This window comes from Nannizzia gypsea, genomic scaffold (genome assembly GCF_000150975.2).
Source record: "Nannizzia gypsea CBS 118893 supercont1.6 genomic scaffold, whole genome shotgun sequence".
Lineage (NCBI taxonomy): Eukaryota > Fungi > Ascomycota > Eurotiomycetes > Onygenales > Arthrodermataceae > Nannizzia > Nannizzia gypsea.
In genome coordinates this window covers 311,756-324,495 of record NW_003345196.1, presented here as the reverse complement: position 1 = coordinate 324,495, position 12,740 = coordinate 311,756, and the positions used below count along the sequence as shown (strand labels likewise).

Genomic DNA, 12,740 nt, shown 5'->3' with positions numbered 1-12,740 from the left:
AAGGGGTAGCAGCATGAACTATCGCCTTTGATCACCTCATCCTGCATCCTGTTGGTGCCAATCGAGTCTTTAGCGTTGGTGATGAGCAGTGCTGGGCTAACTAGTACTCATTCCAATAGAACGCCGGTGGTTCCTCGCATGGTGATGGGTAAAAAGAAAGCAGTATTCGCAGCCTGGCCATCACGACACAATGTATATCTCGTAATGTCTTCTCTCTACGGAGTACCTTACTGACGGAAAGAATAATATGTGAGTCGTGTTTGTTGACGTTGAAGTAGAAATTAAAAGTTGAAGGGCGAATAAGCCAAAAGGGATGGTAATGCTTACATAATCATGGGCCTGACATCAACCGCCTGAACGCCAAAAGAAAGGCTCAAGGCAAACACAATGAGTGCAGCTCCGAGACGACAACAGTACAGCTTGGAATAACGCAACAAGTGCTCGTGTTGGCCGATTAACTCTTTTGATTAACGTGTCTCTGGTGTTTTGCGACCAGGATGTCGTCCTTCTTTTTCTCCACACCTGTCGATATCGACATCTTGCTGGAAGACGGCGATGAGCGGGAAACGGTTGACATCAAGCTTGAGAAGAACCGGCGCGAGAAGGCTCCCCTGTACCTTGACGGGGAGTCAGTCAAGGGCGCTGTCACAGTCCGGCCAAAAGATGGCAAACGGCTGGAACATACGGGCATCAAGGTGCAGTTCATTGGCATGATTGGTACGTCTATACAGTTCCGGCCCATCCACCTCCCCTCATCTTCTCTATGCCTGGCGGGAGAAGAGGAATCAAAATAAACGCGCCCATGCTGACCATTTCCTTTCACATGCGCAGAAATGTTCTATGATCGTGGCAACCACTATGAATTTCTTTCCCTCGGCCAAGAACTGGCTGCTCCCGGTGAACTTCAGCACCCGCAGACGTTCCCATTCAATTTCAAAAATGTCGAGAAACAGTACGAATCATACAATGGAATCAATGTCAAGTTACGGTACTTCGTCAGAGTAACGGTTTCCCGTCGAATTGCGGATGTTGTGCGCGAGAAGGATATCTGGGTATATTCCTACCGACTGCCGCCAGAGTCCAACAATCCAATTAAGATGGACGTCGGAATCGAGGACTGCCTGCATATTGAATTCGAGTATTCAAAGTCAAAGTACCACTTGAGGGACGTTATAGTGGGAAGAATATACTTTTTGCTCGTTCGATTGAAAATTAAGCACATGGAGCTGTCTATTATCAGGAGAGAGACTACGGGATCCCCGCCAAATCAATATAACGAAAGCGAGACGCTGGTGAGATTCGAGGTAGGTGATTTTTCTCATGATTGTTCCCCCGCCCTATATAGGAGCGTTATTGACCACTGCTTGACTTAGATTATGGATGGGTCCCCATCAAGAGGTACGTTTAAACAGCGTACTTTAACCTTATCTCCTTGTCAGCTTACTGATACTGCATTAGGCGAAACCATACCCATTAGATTATTTCTAGGTGGTTTTGATTTGACGCCCACCTTCCGAGACGTGAACAAGAAGTACTCTACAAGGTATTACCTCAGCCTTGTATTAATTGACGAAGGTAGGAATCTCGCTTTCCGCGTTATGGTCCTGTGTTACTGCATTAGCTACCGGGCTGTTCCCCCCATGTACTATTATTCTGACTATGTTTAGATGCCCGTCGATACTTTAAACAATCGGAGATTGTTTTGTTCCGTCAATCTCCAGAAATGGCGGCTGCTGCACAACTTGAAAACCAACCCCATGATGGACAACATGCAGTGCCCCCACCGGAACGCAAACAAGCTGTACGTCATAACGATGATGGGGAAGACGGTCTGCAGAGCTCACACCATGCACCCCCTCCATCCCAACTTACACCTGAACCTGAACCCGAACCTGCATCTGCACCTGTATCCACTATACCAGCATAGCTCAAAAACGACGCCCCCGGACCTGATCCTATTTCTTTCTTCCCTTTTCTCCTTTTCTTGCCTCTGTGCAAACATATAAAAGGAAGTGATGGCGTCCGGAGTCTTAACGAACTTATTTACCTATCATGTTTTTTTTGCCTATCAGGAGAATATGTAATATTTCACGTTAATGTTTGCCATATTGGAGCTGGTCATTTTCCAGTATGAAGTTCAACTTAACCCCCACACTACGTACTTGTGATATTGACTGCCCAGTTTCAGCCAAACAACAAACATACTCCGTAAATTAGTGTCATAATGCCGATCAAGGGTGATCCAAACAAAGAATGATTATCTACTATGTTACGGAGTACGGAGTATGCATCAAACAAAAAACTATGATATAAGAGGAAAATGGAGACACCGCTCTTCTAATTTCCCAGAGACCAGGTCACTACCCCTGTATGCCTTCTAAGACTCTCGTGAGTACATCCAGAACTTGGCGATCTTTGGATTCCTTGCCAGCAACTGTTATTGCACGAATAACAAGCGGATACATCCACCCAAGATGTTTCTTGAACCTTGCTCCCGTGGAGCTTCCACTTTCCTCCCCCTCCTCCTCATCGTCATCGTCGTCGCCGTCGCTGTCCTCATTGCCTAGGGTGTCGCTTGGCCCCCCTATAGGGACGTGAGGACCTGCTGCTGGGATGGCGGTTGGCTCACTCTTCAAATCGACCAATCGGGTTAGGAGATACATGAGTTCCTTCCTTGAAATTATGGGTTGTGGCATCAGGCCTAGAAGTGGTTGGTCGGCGATATATGATTTCAAGGGTAATGCGCAGCGTAAGATAAGGTACGGTGACACAGACTTTGCAAGGGATATATACGGTGTCACAAAATTTGGCGATGAAGCTTGGCTTTCTCCTGCGGCCAGTTTGCGAACGGATGCAAGGTCAAATAGCGTATCAACTAACACATATGAAAGTTTGCTCCGCATAGTTGGCTGCGGGCCATGAGTGCGGCCGCGCCGGACCTTATATAGATCGCGTAGTGGCTCCTTCTGGGCCGAATTATCGGGCAGGTCCAGTCGCTGGGGTGGATAGACATGTGAAGAATTGAACAGCGCAAAGGCAAAGTCCCTCCAGATCTTCGGAGACACGAAAGAAGAGCCAAGAGCTGGGATTATCATGCCACGGAGTCGTTTAAAGGCAGAAATGTCGAATTGCTCGTCGGTTAGCACAGCGCTTGACGTTAGGTCTAAATTTGTATACTCTCCGCAAGAGACAACCGCCTTTACAACCTCAACTACGGATGCCCAAAAGCGATCTGTGATCGCACGGTCACAGGTCTGATATTGCGCCTCAACGTACCCAACAGCAACTTCTATGAGATCCAGAGAAGCCGTCGTTGCCGTCTGCCATAGCGTTGGACTGCTATCCTTCCCGAGCCATTTATATTTGCCAAGTATTGGGCCAGTCAGTCGGTCAAGCGTGTTGCTCAGGACTCCATCAGGCAAGACGTTTGGTTTCAATCCATGCTCGTTGATATACCAGCTTAAAATCTTCATCGAAGATTTTGATAACGCAACGAAGGTCGGCTTAGCCCTGTCAGCCTGTGGTGTCCAATTGACCATAGGCAGTTGGAAAAATTGGGAAAGGCAATTCATAATTGCCGACTGTGAGTTGGGTTTATCGGCACAGAGAATTCTGAAACACTCCAGGATCTGAGTCTGTAGCTCTGAGGGTGTCTCAACATCTGGGGAGTATTTTGAATGGATCGATTTCTCGATAGCTAATTGGGCGTTCTGCAGGGCTTCAAGAATATGGCGTTCACTTAAGTGGTTATTAAGAAGCCTGTAGAGCTGCTTGTACGTTGAGAAATAAGCCAGTAAGCCATTCTGGTTTGAATGCTCATAGTCTGGCTTCAAATCATCGCCAGAAACCACATTTCCATTCACCCAAACATCCCAGGCCTGTTGAACCAAATTGGCACCAATGACCTCAGGGGTTTGTATGCAGGATAATATTTGAGATAAACTCGAAAAAATGGCTTCTTTAAGATCTAGTGAATTCAACTTGATGAGTGGCTCATTGAACCGGAGTAATCGCGTCCAAGATTCATGAAAATTTTCACTCTTGATAATGATAGTAAAATGGGTGGCAATGAGGTTTGATAGGCCTTTGGTCAATAACACCGAAGTATCCACCCAGGGCTTCTGGTCTTCAGAATTTTCTGACGAAGATTCCATTAATTGAACAGTTTTGGATTGGACAGCCTCTGCCATAACAAAAAGTATCTTGTTCAAGCACAGGTGCCATATTGCGGGGGGTAGCTGCTCGCTTGAATGATCCAAAATTCGAAGCATTGTTTGAATCGCGCTATTTCGAACCTCAGTGCGGCTATCAACTGTGAGATCAACCATCTTTAAAAGCAACAGTAACCACAGCGCACTGGTTGACGAGGAGTTATCTGGATTTTTGGCAACCTCCATGATCTGTACTTCGCTAGTCGAAACAGTAATCTCATTTTCACAGGAGAATTGATCGATCTGAATTCGAAGAAAATCTGATATATTCCAAAACGACGTCGTGGCCGTTAGTGAAATATTGAAGTCTTCCTTTTGGGATGCAAAGTTATAGAAGCATCCTACCAACTCAAGCAGGCATGGAGCCGGAAGCAGTGATAAGAAGTCTGATGCTATGAGTTGCAAAGAGTCGAACGCAGTCCTTAATAGCTTTTGAGACTTCACCTTTGCTAATTTCGAGTAGTCAGCGGTTAGCTGAAGTGATTTTTGGCCCTTATCTCTTTCCGTAAGAGATGGCATCTCGTTGTCAAAGATACTCGATATTAGCTCGAATACCAAGTTCCATCCCGCAACTACGGATTGGCCAGAACCCTCAAGGATAGACTTCAAGGTTTCGAGAGCGAATTCGTGGACTTCTAGATCTGCTGCGCGAGATGAAGAACCTGGTCGTCGTCCATGTACTGGCATAGATAATTGCAATTTCAAGGCAAGCAATCCGCGAAGCTGAACCTTATTCCTTGACTCTTCCTCGGTGGATTCTGTCAGTTTGATAGTTTGTAAAATCACCGTATTGATCACGTCACTGGCTTTAAGGCGTAATGCGGGGCTCATCTGATTATTCTGGATCGTTTTAACAAGATTATTAACCAGGAGCTCCCATATACCTTCATCCTTTGAGTGAGAAAACCGTTCGATATTTGATTTGGCAACAGCATGGGCCTTCTGTAGCACAAATTTCAATTCATCCTCGCGCACCCTATTGCGGCCTAGGGCAACAGACAAGCTTCGTTTACTTTGGTGAACTCGTCCCCCATTCTGTCCTTGGTTGAGAAGAGGTGAAGATGGTTTCTGGCCAGCAACGGGCCCTGAATCCTTCATAAAGCTCTCAGGCAAGCTTAACAAAGCCATGAGAAATATTTTAAAGGCAGAGTTTGTATAATCGCTAGTGCTTTCGCAAAGCTTATTGGTAACTGCCTGTACCGCCATGATTTCGGGGCCAAGGCTGGATTTGGGTGTGTCAGAATTGACATTTTTGGCCTCTATCGCCTGATCCGTTGGCATGGATATGAAGGTTGAGCTCGTTGCATTGATTACCAATTCTGCATTCTGAAGAGTTTCAAGAATGATTGACCAAGAATCGTGATCTAAGGTTGGTCCAAGAGCAATACCCAAGTTTAACAGTGCTCGTAGACAAAGTAAATTCCTGGTGTTGAGCATATGGATAGGGGTATCTACAGGTGAGTTGGCGGCCTCAGAAACGCTTGATCGTTGGTTGGTAGTATCGATAATCGGCGAATTAAGTGTGCTTCCATCCGGGCTGGGCCCGGGGAAATCTGCAGGTATTGCCGCCTTCCCAAGGGTTGTTAGGAATGCATCCCGGGGAGTAGCCAGCCGCAACAGACCAGCAACGTGAGCCAGCTTCTGAAAGGCTCGGACTAGGGAGTGGTAAAATTCTCCATCCAATGCTGCATATAAGAAAGTAGACGAAGTGGCCAATATGGCTGGCCAGCAGACCTCGATGATACCAGCAGTTGCTTGAACATCAGCGATTTGAGGGTGGGAGGTCAATTCAAGAGGGTTTGGTGGGATGGATGCCCTTCCGGTCAACTCTTTGCGATCAGCGTCTTGATGACTTGAATCGCGCTCCTTGTCTGAACTTAAAGTGTTGCGTTTCCGCTTGCTCTTAGATTCTGCCACAGCCAGTGGAATGATGAATTTGGCCATGCTTTCGGAGAAGGCTGCTATGCAGTTAAGTACTAGGCTGTAGATATATGTATCCGGGGGTGAAGGGGAGTCAATTTTGTCCAGTGTTTCAATATACGGCACTCGGAGGAGACTCCATTGAGTGCTTATGCCACACATCTCTAACTTATTCGACGGGCTCCCAATTATGCCGCTCACGCCCACGGATTCGAGGGCAACCTGATCCTCCATGGTGTCTTTGCTGTTTTGCGGTGTGAACGGCATCGTAGACTGATGACTAAGGCCGATCAATGAGGATTTTTCAGAGGAAAGCCTCACTAAACATGACATATGATCCCGTAGTACGGCTTTGCGACCCTCCTCTTTATCAAAGAGCGTATACATAAGTCGTATGATACCCGGTTCGGTATAAAGAGATCTGAATATCTCCATGCAAAGCACACGCTTCCAGGGCAAAGAAGTTTCTGTGTCAATTAAATGGATTAAAAGCGAGAGGATTACCTCGCATTCAACAGTTAATAATGATAAGTGTGCTTTCAAGATGTAAAGTGTTATCCTCGCGACACGGACAGTCAGAGAAAACGACTGGCGTTCAGACAGATATCTGACTGCTAGGGGTAATAGTCTATGCCGAAGGACTTGGGTATGCTCTGGGTGGTTAGCAAAAACCTCAGTGTTGTTGACTAGGATGCTTTCAATCAATTCTAGTATGAATATTTTGGAAAGCGATTTGATGTTCAAGTATGTAAGTTGTTCACCTTCGAGCAGGCGACACAGATCCTCCAGTATCTAGACAAATGCACTTTTAGTAAATATACCCCTGTATTACTATAATTGGTGATCAGGGTTTCAGTTACCCGGAAAGCATCGTAACTAAATGTAGAGACTTCAAGCTCCTGGTCTTCAACAGAAACAGTGGTATACGAAACATCGTTTTCGGCTTTACCTACCCCTTTCAAGTTAGCTTCTTTAAACTGCAATAACGTATCTGCTGAAGGGATAAGAACGAACCATCTTCTTGGGAGACCTTTTCAAAAACTGCAATGACCAGCTGTTGAAGAGTAGCAGCAGCAGTGTTCGATACTGCGGTGGTCTTGCTGTTTTGTAGGGTAGCGCATATTTCTAGCGTACTTGCAAGAAGAGTACCCGTAAGGTTATCCGCATAAAATCTAAATAGCGACGGCAATGTCTGCAATACTTTGAGCTGTATTTCAAGACCTAATGTAAAAGTAAGCGGTGGACTACCTGAGATATATGGGTATGGACGAACTCAGATTTGCGGTCTCATGTAACCCTTGAACTACATCCTTTAAGCGTTCATGAGGCAATGCACCAATAGTTACTAGTCTTTGAAGATTCGCTACTCCGATAGCGGCAAGACGGGCATGTCGGGTTTGACATGCTAGAACAAACGGCCTGGAAAACTGAGGCTTTCTGGCCAGGTCTATTGGGAGCTCAGCATGGGGTTTAAAGGACAGATAACATCACATAGGAGCAGACCAACCTGCTGCTAACTGTGCTTCGGATGTTGATGGCAGAGCTTTAAGCTCTGAAAGCGATTGCTCGGCTGCCTGTTTTTAACGGTCAACACCACCACTACGTGAAAATTTATTATGATTGAAAAGGGTAGCCACAAGCTTAGACAGACATTTTTCAGGTCAGAGTGTTTCCTTTTAGACTCCTGGATCAGGTTTGACAGCTCCGCCTGCAAATTGTTGGACGTCATGTCAGATATCAGACTTGCGCATAATGTACGTGGCGTCTCATCTAGCAAGGATTGCGAGTCATGAAAATTAAAGGGTCATGTGTACGATTAATCCATTCCCCTGTAGACATCCACCAGGTCTGCCTTGATAAATAAACCGATCTCACGCCAGAGCAGGCCAACCAAAGTATCTTAGCAAGGAGTGTTGTTCGTGCTCGCTATCAACCTCGCCGTTTACTTTGAGATATCGAAACAGTCACGTGGAATAATTAGTCATTATTGCTTAGTAATCACCCTCCTGCTGAAAGTGACTTTCGGCGATCGCAAGGTGCGAGCGAGCCTGACGATAGACAGACAGACAACACTCGAAGACCAAGTCGACAAGAAGATCAGAGAGCCTACCGCGGGCCAGCCTGAGTTAACCTTCGCGCACTACTATCAAGAACCAACCGCCGCCCACATACATACTACATTATAGTCATCATCGCAAACATGACGGCCAAAGTCCCTCGAAACTTTCGCCTTCTAGAGGAACTGGAGAAGGGAGAGAAGGGATTAGGCCCTGGTATGCGACCCAACAACGGTTATGCCGCTTTTTCTAGCATCCATCACTAATTTTAACTTGAAAATAGAGGCATGCTCGTACGGTCTAGCGGACGGCGACGATCTGATGATGACGAATTGGAACGGCACAATTCTCGGACCGCCACACGTCAGTATACACACTATATCAAACGACTTTCTTGATTCCACAAGTCGTCGGTTCCTAATAATGGATGACAATAGAGCGTGCACGAGAACCGGATATACAGCGTCAACATTCACTGCGGAGACCAGTACCCAGATATGCCCCCCACGATCCAGTTTGTCTCACGAGTAAACCTGCCTTGTGTTGACCAAAAGACCGGCAAGGTACGGGCATACGGATATATCACTCTATTGGACTGGGCTCTTTTCTAACGGTCATTTTCTCCAGGTTGATCCTTCCAAGCTTCCATGCCTGGCCCAGTGGAAACGCGAGAACACTATGGAGACGGTTCTTCTAGAAATCAGAAGGTAAACGTCACACAAGCACAATCCAGACCGTACAGCATCTAAATATACTCTACTAACTAATAACTAATCGATATCAGGTACATGGCATTACCACAACACAAGAAACTCCCGCAACCAGAGGAAGGAAGCAACTTTTAAAGACCCCTCATTGAATATTACTTTTGAGGTTGAGCGCAGCCTACGGCGACCATGAACTCTCTGCATTCGATACTTGCATATATACTTTAAGCGCGGTTCCCTTTAGCGGAGTTTGGGACTCCGACTATGATAGCAACTAATTCAACTGTCATCATGAAAAGATTATATCCGTGTTTGATGCCAACATTGAGGGGAGCAGAAGCGCGATAAGATAAGAATCGTCCACGTGACCTCGATAAAATGCTTTTTAATCGCCCAATTTTGATGCAGTTCTTGGATCTCGAATTGAAACGAGAACAGAGTACATAGAATGCAAAGCGCATCACAGCCAACCGCTCCTTGAAGAGTGGCTAGTGATCACTATTCTGGTGTCCCGATGCCCCGATTCCTACACCCAACACAGTCTGGTGTCCACCGTTTAGCATGTAAGTGGCCCGTTCTGGCAATTGGAGCTTGTGTTAATAGATTCACGTTATAGGCCTTTCTCTCTATCGCGCCCTGCTCTCACAGTGCTCGAAGCCATGGCTCACAAACTCGAAGGCATCGCATATACGAGCGCTAATACAGGCTAGATTCCATATAGATAAGCCGATCGAGAGTCCAAGTCGAATTGAGAAGTCCTTGAAAGCAGGCTATGAGGTAGCTTCCCTAGCCTGTTACCCTTGGTTAATGCCATTGCTTACTATTTTCCATCTCTCAAGGCTTTGAATTTGATGAAATCATGCGCAAATGGAGATGCTATAAGCATAGAACGAGTTGATTCCCTTATAGCCGGAACTCAGCCTTTCCTTGAGCGGTATCAGCAGAAACGCGCCCGGTTGGCCCGTGAACGCCAGGAAAAAGAGCTTGAAGATGCAAGGAAGAAGCAGCAAAAACGCCGATTCAGCGCCAAAAGAGTGTTGGAGTCAGTCCTGGCGCGACCTTACCCTACTGTTTCCGGTATACGCCGTGTTCCCCGATTCGCATGTGCGCGTGGCATTCCATTCCTTAGAATCAAGAAACCTCAGCCGAAGAACTTGAGCGTGGCCATACAGATCAGACAGGATGCTCGATGGAAGAATATTCTACGCAGGCAAGAGCTGGGTGTCGATTCCCTCTTCGCAAAGGATGAAGATACGTGGGATGCAATCACTTCGAAAACGGAGGCCGACACGTGGGATAAGGCTATCCAACAGAATATCAGTCGTGTGGTGGATACAATTAAGAAAGGAGATGAGAGGGATCTCGAGCTGGCGAGGAAGATGTGGAATGTTGTTGTGGCTGAGAGACGACTGGCTGAGAAAGAGGCCAGGCAACGGGAGAAGGTGGGTCAGGCTGCCGAGACAAAGCCAGGTTCTTCACATCCTACGACTCAGCGTTGATATGGGTACTGGCTGTCTTCTCGTGGCACGTTGATGCAACGTCTTCATCAGGGGAATATCTACTCTTTACATCTGTTATAGAGTAAGATAAGAGGTATAACACACAAACAGTACTGTGAACGCTTTTAATTGATTGAAAATGCCTTTGATATACCGTCACACTTCGTTTTAAACTAACATCCGCTTCTTACTACTTTCTGGAAGCCAGAATGAGGTCCAACTTTGGCGACTGGTCGATCCAGGCCTTGGTCTTTGGTCTCTCCATGCAACGCTCCCACCAAGCCTTTATCTGAGGTCGAGAAGTAACGACATCCCCAAACCCACGGTCGAACAATCGAGCCAAGAATGGAAGATAATAGACATCGACAAGCGAATATTCATCGCCAGCCATGAACTTCTTACCGGAAGACTTGAACTTGGCCTCAACGATATCGAAGTACTCTTCCAGCTTCTTCTTGTGCTCAGCAGCCGCAGCATTGTCGGCCTCCATGCCGATCACAGGCTTGATGAAGGATTCCCAGATGATGCCAGAGACGGGGCTTTCGAAGTAAGATGTCTCGCAAGAAAGCTCCTGCTCGAAGAGGGCGAGCGAGGCGGCGGTAGCGGTGGCAGGGTTGGGGATGAGAGGGAGGTTGAGCTTTGTGCAGAGGTAGCGGGCAATAGCGCGGGATTCGTACATCACGACACCGTCACTGGTTACGAGGGTTGGGACCTTGCCAAAGGGGTTGCGGGCAAGGTACTCTTCACTCTAATTTAGGCCGGTCAGTGATGTATTGGACGTTGCAGGGGCTGTGTATACAGACCTTGTGCTCTTTGGCGGCCATGTCGACGGTGGCATATTCGAAGTCAGTGAAGCCAGCGTCTGCGAGGGCGAGCAGGACTCTGTCCGGCGCCGTAGCAATTGGGTTGGCGTAGAGAGTGAATTGAGGCATCTTGATGAGAATGATCTGGTAGTCGATTACTGACTGGGAATGTAAGTGGGAGATGGAAAGTATGGTTGTCTCTGTGCCTCAACGGACAGGGTGTTTATATACATAAATATCTACAGTGTACAGCTCCTTCACAACGCCCCGCACGGAAGAGCTGAGGATTACATATCACCAACGGCAAGTCGGACTAATTAATCCCACCGATCTTCGTATGATCTTCGTATAGACATTACAGGCGAATTAGACAAACTCAGGGCGTGGGCCAGGGTCGAGTTAAAACAGATGCTTAACGTAAGTCGTGTTAATTTATAATATGACAGCTGTATGACCAAGCAAGGCCGGCTGCTTCAAACACCCGCTCAGCCAGAGAGCGAGGACGGTAAATAGGACAGCGCTGACGATCTCAACCGGTCGTCGATACTTGCAGAGGGCCATAGACAGGGTGATGGCGGCATGCGACTGGCCCCTGGCAACCATGGCGGCGCGCAGACCTGGCAGGCCGTCAAGGGACTCTGCATTCCACGCGTTCTGGTACTTCGCCAGCTGTTTCTTCTCGGCATGCTTCACTCCCCAGTCAACGAGGGTGTCCCGGTCCTGAAGATATGGCTTCACTGCGCCTGTCTCTGCGTCTGTCCGGACAGCTAGGAAAGGGACTCCGTAGCCGCAGGACGTTTGTACCTGGAGAGCGTTTGTTAGCACGGTGTAGTTACTTGGAGGATTCAGGCAGTTATCGGCTTGAAAAAAACAAAAAATAAAATAAAATAAAATAGAAAATAAATAAATAAGATAAATATATAGATAGTAGATAACCAGTAGAGCGTACTTGGAAGATATCGAGTGCAATAACGGCCCTGGCGCTGACGATATATCTGTCTGCGAGGCCCATCTTGCTGAGCCAGCCCTTGAATGCCGGGTCGTCGTGCTCGATTACCTTGCCGGTGCAGAAAAGCCGAAGGATGCGCGGCGAAGCCTCGAAGGAGCAGAACATGACTGTGATACGGCCGTTCTCATGCACATGGCTGAGCGTCTCGTTGCCCGAGCCCGTAGCATCGAGATAGGCCGCCTGGTTGGGCGAGAGGATGGCGAGAGAGGTCGATGGCAGGCCCTTGGGCGAGATGTTGATGTGCCTCCCGCGGCTGGGGGCCGAGGCAACGAAGAAGACCGGCTGTTTGAGCATCCATTCCTGATGGTCGGGCTCGATAGAAGGATAGAACTTGACCATGATGGCGTCTATCTATTTTATTGTCTATGTCTGGCTGTGTATCTGTCTATGTTGAATATGTGACGATGACAGGAAGATGCTCGTGTTGAGTGGGGAGAGAATCCTTTAAATAACTAGCCGAGAACATGTTGGTCAATCGTTACTCCGTATCAAACTTCACTTGAGAAGAAGAAGCCAATGGAATGCATAGTTGGC

At 47.3% G+C, this 12,740-nt stretch overlaps 6 protein-coding genes across 6 annotated transcripts; 3 read left to right on the top strand and 3 right to left on the bottom strand.

The window, feature by feature from the left end:
- Positions 1-497: 497 nt before the first annotated feature.
- On the top strand, positions 498-1,927 carry MGYG_06724 (vacuolar protein sorting-associated protein 26B-B; the record flags this gene model as incomplete). Its single annotated transcript, XM_003170688.1, has 5 exons — positions 498-717; positions 832-1,304; positions 1,374-1,398; positions 1,459-1,575; positions 1,668-1,927. 5 exons carry the CDS (start codon positions 498-500, stop codon positions 1,925-1,927), a joined length of 1,095 nt encoding a protein of 364 aa, XP_003170736.1.
- Positions 1,928-2,360: 433 nt separating this feature from the next.
- On the bottom strand, positions 2,361-7,860 carry MGYG_06723 (hypothetical protein; the record flags this gene model as incomplete). The annotated part of the gene is made up of 6 exons (XM_003170687.1): positions 2,361-6,923; positions 6,992-7,080; positions 7,146-7,352; positions 7,405-7,578; positions 7,639-7,705; positions 7,783-7,860. 6 exons carry the CDS (start codon positions 7,858-7,860, stop codon positions 2,361-2,363), a joined length of 5,178 nt encoding a protein of 1,725 aa, XP_003170735.1.
- A 471-nt stretch (positions 7,861-8,331) lies between these two features.
- MGYG_06722 (ubiquitin-conjugating enzyme) lies at positions 8,332-9,033 on the top strand (the record flags this gene model as incomplete). Its single annotated transcript, XM_003170686.1, has 5 exons — positions 8,332-8,404; positions 8,472-8,551; positions 8,626-8,751; positions 8,816-8,895; positions 8,973-9,033. The coding sequence occupies 5 exons, from the start codon at positions 8,332-8,334 to the stop codon at positions 9,031-9,033; spliced, it is 420 nt and encodes a 139-aa protein (XP_003170734.1).
- A 376-nt stretch (positions 9,034-9,409) lies between these two features.
- MGYG_06721 (hypothetical protein) lies at positions 9,410-10,394 on the top strand (the record flags this gene model as incomplete). Its single annotated transcript, XM_003170685.1, has 3 exons — positions 9,410-9,458; positions 9,512-9,672; positions 9,735-10,394. 3 exons carry the CDS (start codon positions 9,410-9,412, stop codon positions 10,392-10,394), a joined length of 870 nt encoding a protein of 289 aa, XP_003170733.1.
- A 190-nt stretch (positions 10,395-10,584) lies between these two features.
- MGYG_06720 (glutathione S-transferase PARB) lies at positions 10,585-11,326 on the bottom strand (the record flags this gene model as incomplete). Its single annotated transcript, XM_003170684.1, has 2 exons — positions 10,585-11,142; positions 11,198-11,326. 2 exons carry the CDS (start codon positions 11,324-11,326, stop codon positions 10,585-10,587), a joined length of 687 nt encoding a protein of 228 aa, XP_003170732.1.
- Positions 11,327-11,629: 303 nt separating this feature from the next.
- On the bottom strand, positions 11,630-12,545 carry MGYG_06719 (pyridoxamine phosphate oxidase; the record flags this gene model as incomplete). The annotated part of the gene is made up of 2 exons (XM_003170683.1): positions 11,630-12,001; positions 12,147-12,545. The coding sequence occupies 2 exons, from the start codon at positions 12,543-12,545 to the stop codon at positions 11,630-11,632; spliced, it is 771 nt and encodes a 256-aa protein (XP_003170731.1).
- Positions 12,546-12,740: the final 195 nt, after the last annotated feature.